The sequence below is a fragment of the Arachis hypogaea genome, chromosome 6 (assembly GCF_003086295.3).
Source record: "Arachis hypogaea cultivar Tifrunner chromosome 6, arahy.Tifrunner.gnm2.J5K5, whole genome shotgun sequence".
Classification (NCBI taxonomy): Eukaryota; Viridiplantae; Streptophyta; class Magnoliopsida; order Fabales; family Fabaceae; genus Arachis; species Arachis hypogaea.
This window is the reverse complement of record NC_092041.1, coordinates 6,941,622-6,957,037: the sequence shown is the minus strand read 5'-3', so window position 1 is coordinate 6,957,037 and position 15,416 is coordinate 6,941,622. Positions and strand designations below refer to the sequence as shown.

At 30.7% G+C, this 15,416-nt stretch overlaps 3 protein-coding genes and 1 long non-coding RNA gene across 12 annotated transcripts; 3 read left to right on the top strand and 1 right to left on the bottom strand.

The window, feature by feature from the left end:
- Positions 1-520: 520 nt before the first annotated feature.
- On the top strand, positions 521-1,465 carry LOC112695686 (uncharacterized). The gene is made up of 3 exons (XM_072197939.1): positions 521-956; positions 1,086-1,148; positions 1,276-1,465. Exons 1-3 carry the CDS (start codon positions 752-754, stop codon positions 1,278-1,280), a joined length of 273 nt encoding a protein of 90 aa, XP_072054040.1. The 5' UTR covers positions 521-751; the 3' UTR covers positions 1,281-1,465.
- On the top strand, positions 1,276-8,779 carry LOC140172893 (chorismate synthase, chloroplastic-like). Of its 2 annotated transcripts, none has more exons than XM_072197930.1 (13): positions 1,276-1,293; positions 4,097-4,247; positions 4,371-4,460; positions 4,549-4,607; positions 5,252-5,335; positions 5,423-5,515; positions 6,012-6,092; positions 6,528-6,659; positions 7,262-7,364; positions 7,499-7,593; positions 7,701-7,766; positions 8,179-8,263; positions 8,523-8,779. In XM_072197930.1, exons 2-13 carry the CDS (start codon positions 4,148-4,150, stop codon positions 8,666-8,668), a joined length of 1,134 nt encoding a protein of 377 aa, XP_072054031.1. In that variant the 5' UTR covers positions 1,276-1,293; positions 4,097-4,147; the 3' UTR covers positions 8,669-8,779. The 2 variants fall into 2 exon arrangements, with proteins under 2 accessions (XP_072054031.1, XP_025603912.1); XM_025748127.3 differs by lacking the exon at positions 1,276-1,293 and adding an exon at positions 2,007-3,506 and having other exon boundaries at positions 4,384-4,460.
- On the bottom strand, positions 8,210-13,483 carry LOC140173560 (uncharacterized). Its single transcript, XR_011862839.1, has 2 exons — positions 12,754-13,483; positions 8,210-9,104 (listed from the first exon to the last, which is right to left on the bottom strand). It is a non-coding gene; the product is annotated as an uncharacterized lncRNA (long non-coding RNA).
- On the top strand, positions 9,146-13,805 carry LOC112695687 (short-chain dehydrogenase reductase 3b). Of its 8 annotated transcripts, none has more exons than XM_072197932.1 (4): positions 9,146-9,407; positions 10,332-10,382; positions 12,475-12,603; positions 12,781-13,805. In XM_072197932.1, the coding sequence occupies exons 3-4, from the start codon at positions 12,587-12,589 to the stop codon at positions 13,556-13,558; spliced, it is 795 nt and encodes a 264-aa protein (XP_072054033.1). In that variant the 5' UTR covers positions 9,146-9,407; positions 10,332-10,382; positions 12,475-12,586; the 3' UTR covers positions 13,559-13,805. The 8 variants fall into 8 exon arrangements, with proteins under 8 accessions (XP_072054033.1, XP_072054032.1, XP_072054034.1 ...); XM_072197931.1 differs by having other exon boundaries at positions 10,332-10,399; XM_072197938.1 differs by having other exon boundaries at positions 9,172-9,407; positions 10,328-10,382.
- Positions 13,806-15,416: the final 1,611 nt, after the last annotated feature.

The window sequence follows — 15,416 nt, the reverse complement described above, 5'->3', positions numbered from 1 at the left end:
ACTAGAACAAATTATAAAAATCTAATTTATTTTCATTTTTTTCATTCAAAAAAATTGAGATGAAAAATATAATAATAAAAAATATAATTATAAAAAATTAACAAGAATAATAAAAGAAAAAATGAAAAATAAGTTGTGTCTTTTGTTAGTGTCTTTGTATGCTTTGATGGACACAAAATACACTCTCAATACATTGTCTCTGTCAAACACGATTTTATATTTCTGTATTCTTGTCCCAATATCGGAAGCAAACACAACCTTATAAACACACATAAGTATTTAAGACCTTAATAAAAAATAATTTTTTTATTAATTTTTTTATTTTTTAATTTTGACAAATTTTTAATAATAAAAATTAAAATTAAAATATTAAAAATATAACATTTTGTTTTTCTAAAATTTTTAAAAAACATTTTTACATAATAAATAAATAAAATAATATTTTTGTATAATTATATTTAAATATAACTGATAAATTAAAACAAAATTCTATAAAATATTTAAACATAAAACTATTTTTATTTAAAAAAAATAAAAAAATCTTATCCTATTCTATCCTGTGTTTTCCATCCTATTTTCATCTTCCCTTCTTCTTGTTCCTAATCTAACTTCAAGGGGGAGATGATAGAGTTTCAAGGCAGATAATGTCACTGTACCTGATGGCTCCAACCTTCAGGGGAGTCGTCGCGGTGGAAGGGACAACAGTGGTGGTGGTAGGGGTTATGAAGGTGGATGGGTGGCGACGGCGGCTATGGTGGTGGAGGAGTCTAAGGCAACATGGGTCCCAGTGGTCGCGGTAAAGTTCGTCGCGGTGGTGGATAAGGTGGAGGATTTGATGACGGTCGTGCATGCTACAGCCGTGGTGGAATGGGTCAAGGACTGCAACCAGGGAGGAGGCAGATGCAGAGGCAGGTTCGGCGGCGTTTGTGCCAGCGGAAGCTGCTACAACTATAGGGGTATTTCTTTTTTCTTTTTCCAATGACAGATTCGTAATGGTTTGCGATGATGAGTTGTGTGTGTTCCTTACTATTTGATCTGATGTAAATGTCTGTACAATTGTTGTTGTTGTTGTTGTTGTTGTGCAGAGGCGTCTTTCTTCGTTGATGCAGAAAATCCAGAACAGGATTCTGATTGTCCCTTGCCAAAAGGTTTTAACCTGTTTTCTTCTTCTCTTCAATTTTGCATCCAATAAGAGCAAGTGAGATGTCTAAGTAATGCAGCATGAATTGTTTGTTTTTCCTTTGGTTTTTGATGTCCTGGCTTCTGTAATTTCAGAATAATTTAGGAACTAAGGTAAGAGAAATCTTTCTGCAGCTACTGTGGAGGTTTGTATCCACTCTATTGTGTTTCTATTAATTTTTTTTTTTAAATTCCTCAAACTATATTCATCACTCTTCAAGGTAGTAAGTTTCAATTCTCGATTTTTGGGTCTTTCCTCTTCTAAAATTGGGTCTTTTTTTTTTTTCCACAACCCATTTCAGCTTTGTTGCTTTCAAATGAAACTTTGTAAATTTCATGTTTAACTCTGCTACATGATTCTGTTCTTCTTTCTGTGCTTGATATTGTGTGCATCTTGGTTAAATCTTATCCCGGAAGTGATGCTCAGGTAAGATGATTGAATATATCTTCAATGATGAGTGGTAATTACATTGACTATATTGTCTCTCTTTTATTCTTATAGTCTTTATGGTAATGTAAGAGTTATGATGGATGATATTTTATTTTGGGTTTCATTAGGTTATGATGGGAAATTTTAAACTTTTTATTTTCCAGGCCAAGTCTGTGGAATATGTGGATGTCATCTGTTTTATGGATAAATATTTTTGTCAATATTTATTTTGTTTATAATTTTGACTACCACCAAGACAAATCCTTAGTTATCAAAATATTTTCATTAGTGAGCATCATGCTTATGATTTCTCTTTAATATCCTGTTTCTACCCCTTGATTATCTGTAATTTTCATTGCCTTGCGATTTGCTTGAATAGCAATAGAGAATTGTACTCGGAAAATGGAAAAATAGGATTAATTACTAGTAATTCACCTTTATCTTTTAATAATGATATAAGTATTTTTTGTTCTTATTTGATTAATTGCATTTTCTCTACTTTCTTTGGGAAAATTATTGCACTATGAGTAGATCTCAACTCTTTGAGGCAGTGAAAAACTATGATTTTCGGTGTTGATGTTACAAATCGTGATGATAATGTATTGTAGAAGTTGTGTTTTTGGAGTTGTTTATGATCTTTGTGAAAAAAACTAATTTTCTCATGCTTCTTAGTTTTATAAATAATGGTTGAAGATAATATATATTTTATTTATAATTGTCCCTCTAAAATTAATTATAAATTTATAATACACTTTCAAATTATATAAGATTTTGAATGTTATATACAATGACAAAATAAAATACTTTAGGTAACAACAACAAAAAATATGGTAAATTATAATATTAGTTAAAATTTTTAAACAGTTTTATTATTTTAAGTGTTTTACATTTTTATTATTGTATTTTATTTTCTAATTTTAAGTTACTAACTAATTCTACTTTAACTCATACAGTACAAACGTTTATGTGTATAATTAATAATTTTTTTCTATTTTATTCTTTTATTTATGTAATTTATGAATGCATTTCAGCTTTGTTAACGTACTTATCTTTATATCACAATTGATATATGATACGTTCAAGAAAAAAATTTGAAAATCTTAAATCTTCATCTTAATTTTTAAATAAGAAAGTATTAAATCTTTTTAATAATTTTAAAAATAATATATTTAATTTTTTTTTAAAATATTAAGAGAATAACTAATATTTTAGATAATTACTCATTGTGTTCTATAATGCACAATTTCAATCAAACTTTGTTATTAATCGTTAAAATAAATCATAGTTGGTAATTTTATATATTTATTATCATTTATACCTATAAAAAGATGTCATTATGTTGACCTAGAATGTTATTATTTACATGGGTAATTAATTTATATGGAACTCCAACCCAAAAACAAGAAATTTTAACATGTAGAATTCGATTTTTATTTCTTCAATTCCATTCACATAAATTAGCATGTTTATGACGGTAACTATTCCATGATTCTATATTAAATCCTGAATCTTATAAATAAATTGATCGACTGTATATTTATATTATTTTTTGTCAGATTTTAATCTATATGTGTTATTTAAGCTAAGTGAATATTAATTTTATTCCTTACCTTTTTTATTCATATATACCTAATATTTTTTTATCATAGAAGGTTACTCAATTAACGCCCAAACCTCATCGCTCCATCGTTAAGTCCTTATTACTCATTTCAATTCAAATATTAATTCATCATTTTTTCTTCTTCTTCCACCTGTTTTATTTCAATGGCTTCTTCTTCTACCTGTCTTTCTTCGAAGCCATTCCTCGGCGGTTCCATCTCTTCCAATTCCAACCTCCGATCCCAATCCTCCGCTTACGTTCAAGTCTCCCTCCGCCCTCGCATTCCCAAAAACTTCCGTCAGTTCACTCTCTCCTTCCACCTCTTTTTTCTCTTCATTGCATCATAATATATAAATTTCTCCCTGCAATCTGCTCCCTGTTTATTCTTTCAAATACGTGTTCTCTGTTGTGTTTATTTATTTGCTTTCATGAATGCAATTTTCCCAGCTTAATGATTTTGAATACTGAATCCGTTGCTGTATTTTAACATTTTAAGTTCGATATAGCATGTAATTCATTGTAATAGGTGATTTCGTTGTTTAGTTCATGTAAGAACTCCTCAGAGGGGGGGCATACACACATGTTTCATCTTATGTGAAATTGATTCTTAATTTGATTTATTTATTTTTCCCCTGAAACTTTCTACCTATTAGGATTTTAAATTTTAAGCTTCCTAGATGATGTGTACTTAGTTCAAATGCTTCTAACTTGGTTTTGACTTTAACTTCCGACAACATTAGGTCTGAGTGTTTCTTAAATGATAATGAAATTAAAGGAAATGGTTGGTTGGTTTGTAATCTAATGTCAGTTATGCATTTAAGAGTTCATAGTTAATGATATTGAGATGGACACTGGTTTGAGTTTCTGAAGTCATTGGTGAATTACAGAGATACGGGCGGCTGGGAATACCTATGGAAATCACTTCCGTGTGACAACATATGGAGAGTCTCATGGGAGAGGTGTTGGTTGTGTCATTGATGGGTGTCCTCCTCGCATCCCTCTCTCCGAGTCTGACGTGCAAGTTGATCTTGACAGAAGGTACTGCATAGTGTAACAGATGAATATATTTTAAGATAGCTTTTCATTGTTGTAACTATGAATGATAGGAAATGGTTGTTTCTTATGCATTACAAAATGTCTCTAAAGAGTAACATTGTGCAGTTCTTGTGTATAGGAGGCCAGGCCAAAGCAAAATTACAACTCCTAGAAAGGAGACTGATACGTGTAAAATATTTTCAGGAGTCTTCGAAGGTTAATAGTTCTTCTATATATTTGTTGGGAAGCTGTATGGTTATTGCCGAAAAAAATGAAACACTGAAGTATAATTTGTTAATTGCAGGACTTACTACTGGAACTCCAATCCATGTATTTGTACCTAGTACTGATCAAAGAGGACGTGTGAGTATCTAATGCTATAGCTTATATTCACGTACAGAAGAGTCAATAAAAAACAACCAACACTTATTGTTATTCTAAACGTGCTGTTATAAGGTTGAACTAAAGGGAGATCCTTCCCCCCCCCCCCCCCCTCTGTTTTTTCTTTTTCTTTTCTTTGCACATGTGTGTGTGTGTTTTTTTTTGTGGTGGGGGGAGGGGGTGTTAATCAAAGATGATAAACTATATAATCTTCAGAACTTGCACTTAAAACCAGCCATATATGTTTGGGGACTTACTTTGAATTGGTCGTGCTAAGACTGACGTTAGATGGGTGTTTTCTTGGATGACACATTTGTGCTGGAGAGGCCTCTCCGCGCTCCTATTCCCTTCCTACTAATTGTTAATCTCCCTAACTTTTTTACTAACTCTTGACTACTAACTCCTAACTGATTCAACGTCCAATAGCCTCGATTCCTGTCATAATCTTTTGGTAAATCTATCATCCTTATTTGGCAATTGATTAGATGAAGTAATAACTTGTAGTTTGGAGTCTTGATAATAATAATTGATTATGATTTATGACTGACTCACAAGTTCATATTTGGTATTCTTTAGATGATTCTGTAATGCTTATAGCTTCGTTCATTACATTTTCTGGGTTTCAGGACTATAGTGAGTTGTCATCAGGTTATAGGCCTTCCCATGCTGATGCAACCTACGACATGAAGTATGGTATCAGATCAGTTCAGGTATCAATTTTTATGATTTCATGAGTTTGGCATTTTCTTTTAATCAGACAGGCATTAAACTTATGCATCAGGGCTGTTATTTTTAAGGGGGGTGGTAGATCTTCTGCAAGAGAAACCATTGGAAGGGTTGCTTCTGGTGCTGTTGCTAAAAAAATCCTTAAGGATTTTGCAGGAACTGAGGTGTGTACTTGTCTTGTGGTCTAGGCTAGAGTTTTCTGCCTGTTTTACACAATGGAGTTTTTGTCCCTTTTTTAGCGGTCCACTGCTTATTCTTTGAAGACACTGTAAAATTGTATCAATAGATATTAATACGGGATAAAAATATTTCGAATCTAATTCTCCCCCTTTTTCCATTGTATGTTATGTTTTCTGTTATTCTTCTATCAGTTCCCACCTCTGAAAATACATGCAGAGGAGTACATATTTTCTTCTTCTTGATAGGCAAAAAGTTTTAAAACGAGAAAACAGGAAAGTACAACAAGGGAGAGGATAAGACATCCTCTAAAACAAGAAAAGAAACAAGGAACTTTACACAGTAAAGACATAAGCGAAGTTGTCCAGCATCAATTATTTATATATGTCTATTCATATTTGGTGTATATTTATGTGCATGTATCATGTTTTTATATGCCAATTCCTTTAGGATATCCTTTGCTAAAGGTCTCTTACTTTTCAGATTCTTGCATATGTGTCTCAAGTTCACAAGGTTGTTCTGCCAGAGGACTTAATTGATAATGAGACTGTGACACTTGATCAGGTATTAAAGTGAATATCACATTTATATATGTTTATTGGTGCCTTTTGTAAATTTGTCTGAAGTATTAAGTCAAACAAAAATGTTTGAAGGAGATTTAATGTATCCTATACATGGAGAATTGAAGATGACTATTTGTTTTAACTTTAATATTTTTAAATGGTACTAACTTATCAGGTTGACATCTTCTCAACCCTCATCTAATGGATTGTCTTTGCATATCATGTCTATACTTTTCTTTCCAATTTTGTGTTAGGAAAATAAAAATGGCATTCGTAGATAAAAAGGCCAATGCCATAATGTTTTACTAACTGCAGTAAGCCAAATTGGTGGATATTCTCTCTAACTTGCTTTCATAATTGGTTATTACTCTCTTATATTATTGCAATTCTGAAGCTGAAATCTTGCTTTGGCATATATTCTTTGGAAACTTTCCAGATCGAGAGCAACATTGTTCGATGTCCTGACCCTGAATATGCAGAGAAGATGATAGCTGCTATTGATGCTGTCCGAGTTAGAGGTGATTCTGTTGGTGGTGTTGTGACATGCATAGTGAGGAACTGTCCACGTGTAAGTTTTCTACCTTTGTCTGTCAGCATAAAATTACTGAGCAAGTTAGCAGTTACAATTTAGGGTACAAGTAAACTTGTAAAATTCATAAAATATATAATAACACAAGGGTTTTATGGGTGAGTGTAAGGTACTTGGTAGTTGATACCCATGGATAATAATAGTACTAGTAATAACAAACACCGAAGAGAATTTCTGGATTTAACATTGAATTGCTAGAATACAAGGGGCATGGCGTTTCAAGAGTCCAAAACACTCATTCTTGAATGGTTGTTGATTATAAAATTAATCTAATGAAGGCATGATTTGAATATTCTATAAAATCTAGAAAACACTGGAAACTAGGCCTTAGTTGAACTCAAACAAGCTGTGCTCAAGTCATCCTTGGGAGTTTTAAGAGCTCGCTTTCACGTGTAGCACGTATCCATGGTTAGATTTGTAGCCCATCAATGTTAGAGGGCTCTTCTGATCCTGCTATTGGTACTTTAATAATTAGCACGCAGAACAAAAGGAAGACTGCTTTAACTTATTTTAGTGCTGTATTATTTGATGTTCAATATATCTTTCCGCCTAAGAGTATAATTGAATCTATTATATATCAGGGGATTGGTTCACCAGTATTTGACAAACTTGAAGCTGAACTCGCTAAAGCTGCTATGTCATTGCCTGCAACCAAGGGCTTTCAATTTGGTAGTGGGTTTGCAGGTATTTGGATTGCTTATGTTTTATTAACTCTGATTGCCTGTGCTACGATATGACCTGACTATAGCAGAATTGTTTTAAAAATGCTATTTTCTTCAATTACTTTGTCTGATGATGGCTTGATGAAATCATTACAGGTACCTTTTTGACTGGGAGTGAACACAATGATGAGTTCTATATAGATGAACATGGAAGGACAAGGACAAGAACAAATCGTTCTGGTGGGATACAGGTATCAATTTCCATTCTATTATTACTAATTAGCTGTCTCTAGATGTGCAGTATGATGGTTATGTGTCTATAAATATTTTACTTACTATTGTCTGTATTGATAATCAGGGTGGAATTTCCAATGGAGAAATCATAAACATGAGAATAGCTTTCAAGCCGACATCAACTATTGCTGTAAGTCTTTCTCTCCCTCTCCCTCTCTCTCTCTCATTTTTGCGGGAAGGTTAATCAGTAGTTGAGGTAGTTTACTTAACCACTTTCGTGAGGACAGATGCCATATTCATTACTCAACAAAAGTCCTCTTTTAAGTGGAAGTTGAGGAGCAAAGGGCGTTTGTTTTCCTGGTCACGCATGATTTGTCAATTTTAAATTGTAGAACTACTGGCATTGAACAATGAAAAAGTGAGTTCTTGTGTGAATTTTATCAAAGATAAAATGAAAGGTATAAAAAGGCCAACTCATCTAATTTCCTGCCATATATATGTTCACTAGATGTTTAGCTGATCAGGCGGTCCTTTTCGTGACAATTTGACTGTGTTTACTTAAGTATTTTATCTGAAGTGAACATGGTGTTATGCTTGTGCAGAAGGAGCAAAATACGGTGACTCGAGATAAAAAAGAAACGACTCTGAGAGTTGGTGGTCGTCATGATCCTTGTGTTGTCCCAAGAGGTTAGAAACTCGGCCTTTTGCCTTCCTCGTTTCTTCTTCTTGGAAAGAGAGTATGCTTTATATATTAATTCATTTAAATTGCTAGGAGAGTACAGAGTACATTAGAATTAACTAAAACTAAGATCAGATAGTTCTTATGTGATGAAAAATTGTCACGTGTCTGTGTTATCTTCAATTACAAAATATAAACATATTTTGTTTGCCTGCACATCCATGAGTGGAAAAATGTGTGAAATCATTGTTTGGACTGTTGTTGCAGCTGTACCCGTGGTAGAGGCCATGGTAGGTTTGGTGCTTGTGGACCAGTTGATGGCGCAGTATGCGCAGTGTAATCTGTTTCCCGTAAACTCAGATTTGCAAGAGCCTTTGTTGCCCGTATTACAGCCAGAAGAAGTACCCTTTTGAATGATATAATGTCCTGTAAAAGAACGATATAATGTAAATTTTTTTTTTTAGTGCAATGTATCCTCCTGTATTGTCATAAGGTTTTAATGTTTAATAATGCCTCATCCCTCATGCGAGATGTTGTTTAAGTCACCAATTTTACTACGATGAAAATAGGCAAGAATCTATTTTGATTGGCCAAACTAAGAATGCATTTTTTAGACACTTACTCTCAAAAGAGCCTAAAAAAAATAAACATATAACTTATTTAAATATAACTCAATTAAAAGAGACACACTCATAACTTGGATAATGTAAAACTAATTCATGATATAGTATATATATTTTAAAATAAATTTATTTAATTAACAACATAAATATAAAAATATATGGTTCTGCATAATCCCTGTCCCTGTAGGAAATTGTGTGGTCAACAAGTTTGCAGCGCCTTCTGTCCCTTAACCATACACAACACGACAACAAAAGTTTATCAATTATAAGCCAAGATTGCACAGCAAAACAGCGAAGCAGTAGTATTATCTTTTTAATTTTTTTTAAAAGATAATTTTTTTTTCATTTCAATGAAAAAAGAATACAGGCGTTCATATCAGGACAATAAAGAGAAAGGTGGGGAACTCCCAACACTCATAACTGAGCTAAAGAGAAGAAACAGTTAAAGAAGAAAGGGAAATAACAATCCTTATATCTGATTCAAAGAAGTAACGAGAGTAGCAGGCGTATTATCAATGTCTAAGCAAAGGTAATTCTTAATTAATTTTAGCGTCAGATAAAATTTAAACCAATATGACAACACATATAATTATTAAAAGCAAGTTGATCGCCGGTTTTACTCCTTAGTGATTTGGAAAATAGCATTTTATTAGCAATCCTATGTATAAAGGGTGCTTGTCTGAATTGTGGATTATGTGAATAAAATATGTTAGGCTAATCAATCATATCATGGCTACATTAAAATTACTCCTAAAAATCAGTTATTAGTATAAAATATATATTAAAAATAAATTAAATAATACATATATTTATATATGATTATTGATTTTGGTGACTTATTTTATTATACAAACAGTATTTTTTAATTAATTGTGGTTTTTAAATTGAAAAAGATTAGGTAATTAATATTTTTTCATATGTTCTGGTGTCTTTGATGGTATCTAAAATCTATACCTCGTCTAAATATACCGGAAGGATTCTTCAAGTTTGACCGTGAAGTATATATAATTATATATGTAAAAAATATTCTGAACGCTTAAGTCAATAACTATATATAAATTGGGTTTATTTGGGAGAAAAAATGATTAAATTTTCCTAGCTTTTACCTTGTTTTGCGAGTTTTCACTTATTTGATAAAGACACTATTCTGATGTTACAGAAACATACATTACCCAAGCATGAATCCGATCAAATTAGAATTAATACACTTCTGTAATCCGCTTTTTCATTTAAGACAGGTTATAACTCAAATAGTTCTTTAATTACTTACTATGCCTGATAGATATTTCAACTAATACTAACTCACTGCCTTTTTTTATATACTAAAAATATTATATTAGTCTCTAACAATTTTTCTTTTAAATTTACTACCTGTTCAATATTTCTTTGTACAATTATATCCAATATATGGACTACTCTGCTATGATATTTACTTATTTAGATTGGAAGGCAGGGTTGCAATTGTTACCGGAGGAGCAAGTGGAATAGGAGCAGAAGCAGCGAGGTTATTTGTGGAAAACGGTGCACTTGTTGTTATAGCATATGTTAACGATGAATTGGATTTTTTTCAAAATAAAATATGATTTATAATGAAAAAAATCTTTGTTAAATATAGCTTATTTTTTTAATTTATAATTAAAAGAATTCTTGAAGAAGCTATGCTTGTTGTTTGTGTATTTTTGTGTACTCATATATACTGTTTGTAGATCTATATACTATTTGGAGACCATGATAATGGATTAAAATGGATTAAAAACGTGAGATTCAAAAAATTTAAAGGGAGAGTTAGCCGGGATGCGACAAATTTGTTCTAAACAAAAAAAAAATTGTATTTGGAGAATTAAAGTTAAAAAATGGTGTGTGAAGAAAAATAGATTTCTTTTATTTTATTTCTGAAAGAAACCCTTTATTATAGAATTAAATAAATAATTCTCAATAAAATTTTTAAATATATAAATAATAAAATTGAAATACATGTAATAAATTAGTAATAATAATCCTGTGATGTATTATTAATTTTATTATCTAGATAATTTAAGTAATAAAATAAAAATTAATAAACACATTATTTAATATATGTGTCATGTATAATAATAATAATAATAATAATAATAATATATGTAGAGTAATTAAATTTTTTTTGTACATTGAGTTTAAGAATGTTATAATAATTAAAGAAAAAATTTAAGAGATCAGCAACTTTTTTGTTTTGTGATTATCACTTAATCATCAAAAGAAAAGTGAGTGATCTTCTACCATATAATCTCACACTATTAAAAATATTATTCATGACTAAATGATAGTTACAAAACACAAAAATTAATGCCCTAACACTTCTCATAATTAAAAAGTGATGACTTATTATGAACTTTAAGTCTTTAAAACTCACATTGTTCGGATATATAGCCATGTATAAAGTGATATCTCTTATATATAACCAAAAAAACCAATGCAAATCAACGAAAACGGAATAACAAAGTAAATCTAGTGCATCAATTAATAACTTAGAAGCAAAATTATATAAAAATAAAAATTTTTATTTTCATTTTAATGTTTTAATAATCTCGGTAAATTGTGTCAAATGATTCTTGTGATTGATTATGGCACATGAAAGCTTTTTTATTTTTTAGACTTAGAAGATAATAACTCATTATTTTATATTTGTAAGTTTAGAAAAATATAAAGAGAACGAATTTGAGAGAATAAAAAAGGATATAAAACCAAATAAGTGAGCAAAATAATTTAAAATAGGAATAAAAAATTGATATTTAAGAGAGAAAAATACTTTTTCTTGAGATATAAAAAAGTTTGACAAATGTTAGTTTTATAGAGTTAGGAGGATAATTAGGTTTATTATTTATTTAATCCTCTCAATCATTTCTCATTTATTTAATATCTATAATAATGTATCAAGGATTATTATTAATTAATTTATATTTATTATACTATATAATCAAGAATTTATTTGAAAAAAATATTAATATAATAAATATCACAACAATAAAAAATTAATTTAAAAAATATTGTATCAATTTTTTTGGACAAATAGAATAAATAGATTTTTAATCAATTTAGATTTAGAAATAAATCAGTCTCTATCATTTTTTAACTATTCACCTAGGCATTTAACGTTCATCTCATTAATTTAACATGACAGATTAGCAATTTTCTATTAGTATTTAACAGCAAAATTCACAAAAAAATCACAGATGTCTCACATAAATAAAAAACAAAGATCAAAGTCACTTTTTTTTTCAAAGATCGTGTTATTTTTGGTGAAAAAGTAACAAAAACTGAATTGGTAGTTCATTCATTATAGCTCAGCAGCAAAAGAAGTGATGAAATTTTGTAATTATTGGATCTAAAATTTAGTGGATCTAAAATCACACTCAAGTCATGATGGAATATGGATCTTTCTTCCCCTCATGTCCGTCCACCAATAAGGATGGAAATTGTGTGGTCATTATTTCAGAATTGAATTTTGAATGAATACAAAATACATTATTACTCTCAACAAACACGTGTGAAGCTATTCAAATAGTAACTAAACTCTTATGTACTCAAATTCTAATCATCACTCGCTTTTATTTAATCAGAGTATTGATGAAATAACTAGCATGATGCCTTCAGCTTTTGCCTCTGTCAACAAAAGTTTATCAATTGTAAGCCAGATTTCCACATCAAAGCAGCGAAGCCATATTAATATCAATGTCGTCTAAGCAAAGGTAATTCTTAATTAATTCTTAATATATATCACAGCACATATTTTTTTATTCCTTAGTGACTTAGAAAATAGTATGTTATATGAGTGGATTATGTGAACAAGTGGTGTTGGACCAATTGATAGTAGATTTAGTTTAGTTTCTTAATCATACCTTGATGCAAATCTGCTTGATTTTTAGGTTGGAAGGCAAGGTTGCAATTGTGACCGGGGGAGCAAATGGAATAGGAGCAGAAGCAGCGAGGTTATTTGTGGAAAACGGTGCACTTGTTGTTATAGCAGATGTTAACGATGAATTGGGGCTTCAAGTTGCAAGTTCCATTGGCGTAGACAAGGTGAGTTACCATCACTGCGATGTTAGAGACGAGAAACAAGTTGAAGAAACCGTTGCTTTTGCTATCAAGAAATATGGAAGCTTAGATATCATGTTCAGTAACGCTGGAATTGCAGGCTCTCTCTGTAACATACTTGATTATGATTTGAATGACTTTGATAACACAATAGCTGTGAATGTTCGTGGAGCAGCGGCGTGTATTAAGCACGCGGCACGTGTCATGGTGGAAAGAAAGACACGTGGCTCCATAATTTGCACTGCTAGTATAGCTTCTTTGGTTGGTGGCAGTGGAGCTGGTCATGGTTATACCGCATCCAAACATGGTCTTGTGGGTCTTGTGCGTTCGGCGTGTGGTGAGCTTGGAGCTTATGGAATTAGGGTCAATTCGATTTCACCTTATGTTATGGCCACACCTTTGGCATGTGAAGCTCTTGGTATGGAAGCAAGCGAAGTTGAAAGTGCTGGTGTTGCTGGTGCTAATTTGCAGGGGATTGTGTTGAAGCCAATTCATGTTGCACAAACTGCTTTGTTTCTTGCTTCTGATGAATCGGCTTATATTAGTGGACACAATTTGGTCGTTGACGGAGGCTTGTTAGCCGTTAATAGCCCTGTTTCAAAAAAATAAATGAAGTTCTCGTTGATATTACAGAGTAATAAGTTGGATGTGGTTTATATGCTTATTATTTAAAATTTGATGTATGCTTGTTTTTGCTTCTTTACCTCCTAGCAATTTATGATGTGTGTACTGTGGTTTAATTTTGATTTTTTTACTATTTAAACCTAATTTATTACTTACTCCATGTATCCTTATAAAATAAGGAAATTGATCATTTTAATTATTTCCTAATATTATGAAGCGTGCTTTTTTATAATACAACATTCTATATTTGATACTTTTAATTACAAGGTTTGTTCACCTTTCCATACCTTTTTTAAAAAAGTAGAGTGAACATTTAATTCGATTTCTCACGATTATTTTGAAGAATAAAGTGTCTCGACACAAAATAGAGCAATAAAATAAGTAAATTTTTTCGTCATTTTTACTTAACAAAAATTCTTTAGGTGACATATTAAGTGTCATACATTCATATTGTACAAGTTAACGATAAAAATAATGGAAAGATCGCGTTATCTTATTATATTAAGGAACAAGAATTAGATTGATTTTTTTTTTATTAAAAAGCGCTTTGTTATTCGAAGTAATGAGATAGGAACAAGAATTAGATTGAACTCTTTTTTTTTTATTAAAAAGCATTTTGTTATTAGAAGTAATGAGATTTTTTTTAAATAAAATAAAAAAATTATTATTTTTTCAAATTCAATATTCTAACCTTAATTTTAGGATTGCTATTATTTTGGGTTAGAGTAAATTTGTTGTACCTCTAGCAAATTCTATAAATTTTATACGGTTTCGTTACATCCCCGCACCAACTTCTTTCAAATTTTAAAAAATTTCAACTTGTAAGTTATGATCATAATTTCCAAAAATATATAAGAGTACATAAAAATATACAGATAATAACTATAATTTCTTCAATATTATAGGCGTAAATGATAACTATTATAATCGTGTGTAGAAATATACAGATACATGGTAATAAGTTATATTTAACATGGATTTTTTTATTATAAATAAAAAAAATTATTATTTTTTTAATAAAAATATGACTTATTCTTATGTATTCTCATATATTCATATGCACTCGATGATAATGGTTGTTATTGTTCGTTGTGAAGTTTAAGAATTTGAATTAACCATTTTTTTTAAATTTGAAGTGAAATTTGCTGGGTTAGACCAACTCTATAAAAATTATAGAGTTCGTCAGAAGTACAGCAAACTTGCACTAAAATTAAAAAAAATCATATTTAAAAAATTAAAATTAAAAAAAATAGTTTTAAAAATAATTATTTTTTTATTTTATTTTGAAAAAAATTTTCGAAGTAATGGTTAGGAGTGGACCTGAGTGTTTTCTCTAAAAAATAGATAAAAAAAAGTCAGTTTTTTATTGGACCAAACCGTTCTTGGACAAAAATAGGTCCTAATCTATGACTAACCAATTTGGCAAGTGAAGATGAAGTTGATCCCATATCCAAAAAAAAATGAAGTTGATCCTAAGTTATACGCGAGTTGTAGGGGTCAATATTGGCAACCAAATTCAAAATAGAAACAGAGGAGGCAGAACTTTCGGGCCTTGGAGATTGGCATCAGCGTCTACCAGTCTAGTCTTGAGTCTTTTATTTCCATAGTTGGGCTTTTGTCTTGTCGCCTTCTTTAATAAGCTCCAATAATAGACATTACAGTCCCAATTTAATTACCATCTTTTCTCAATCCCAACCTTTAAACTCCAAAAGATAAACACCTTTCGGCTACTCCACGAGGAAACAAGATTCCAATCAACTTTGTCGCTAGTGATTATACCATATTACTGATTAAATTCAACTTTGTAAAAGGTGTATAATGCTTACTCATCCAATAACAACCT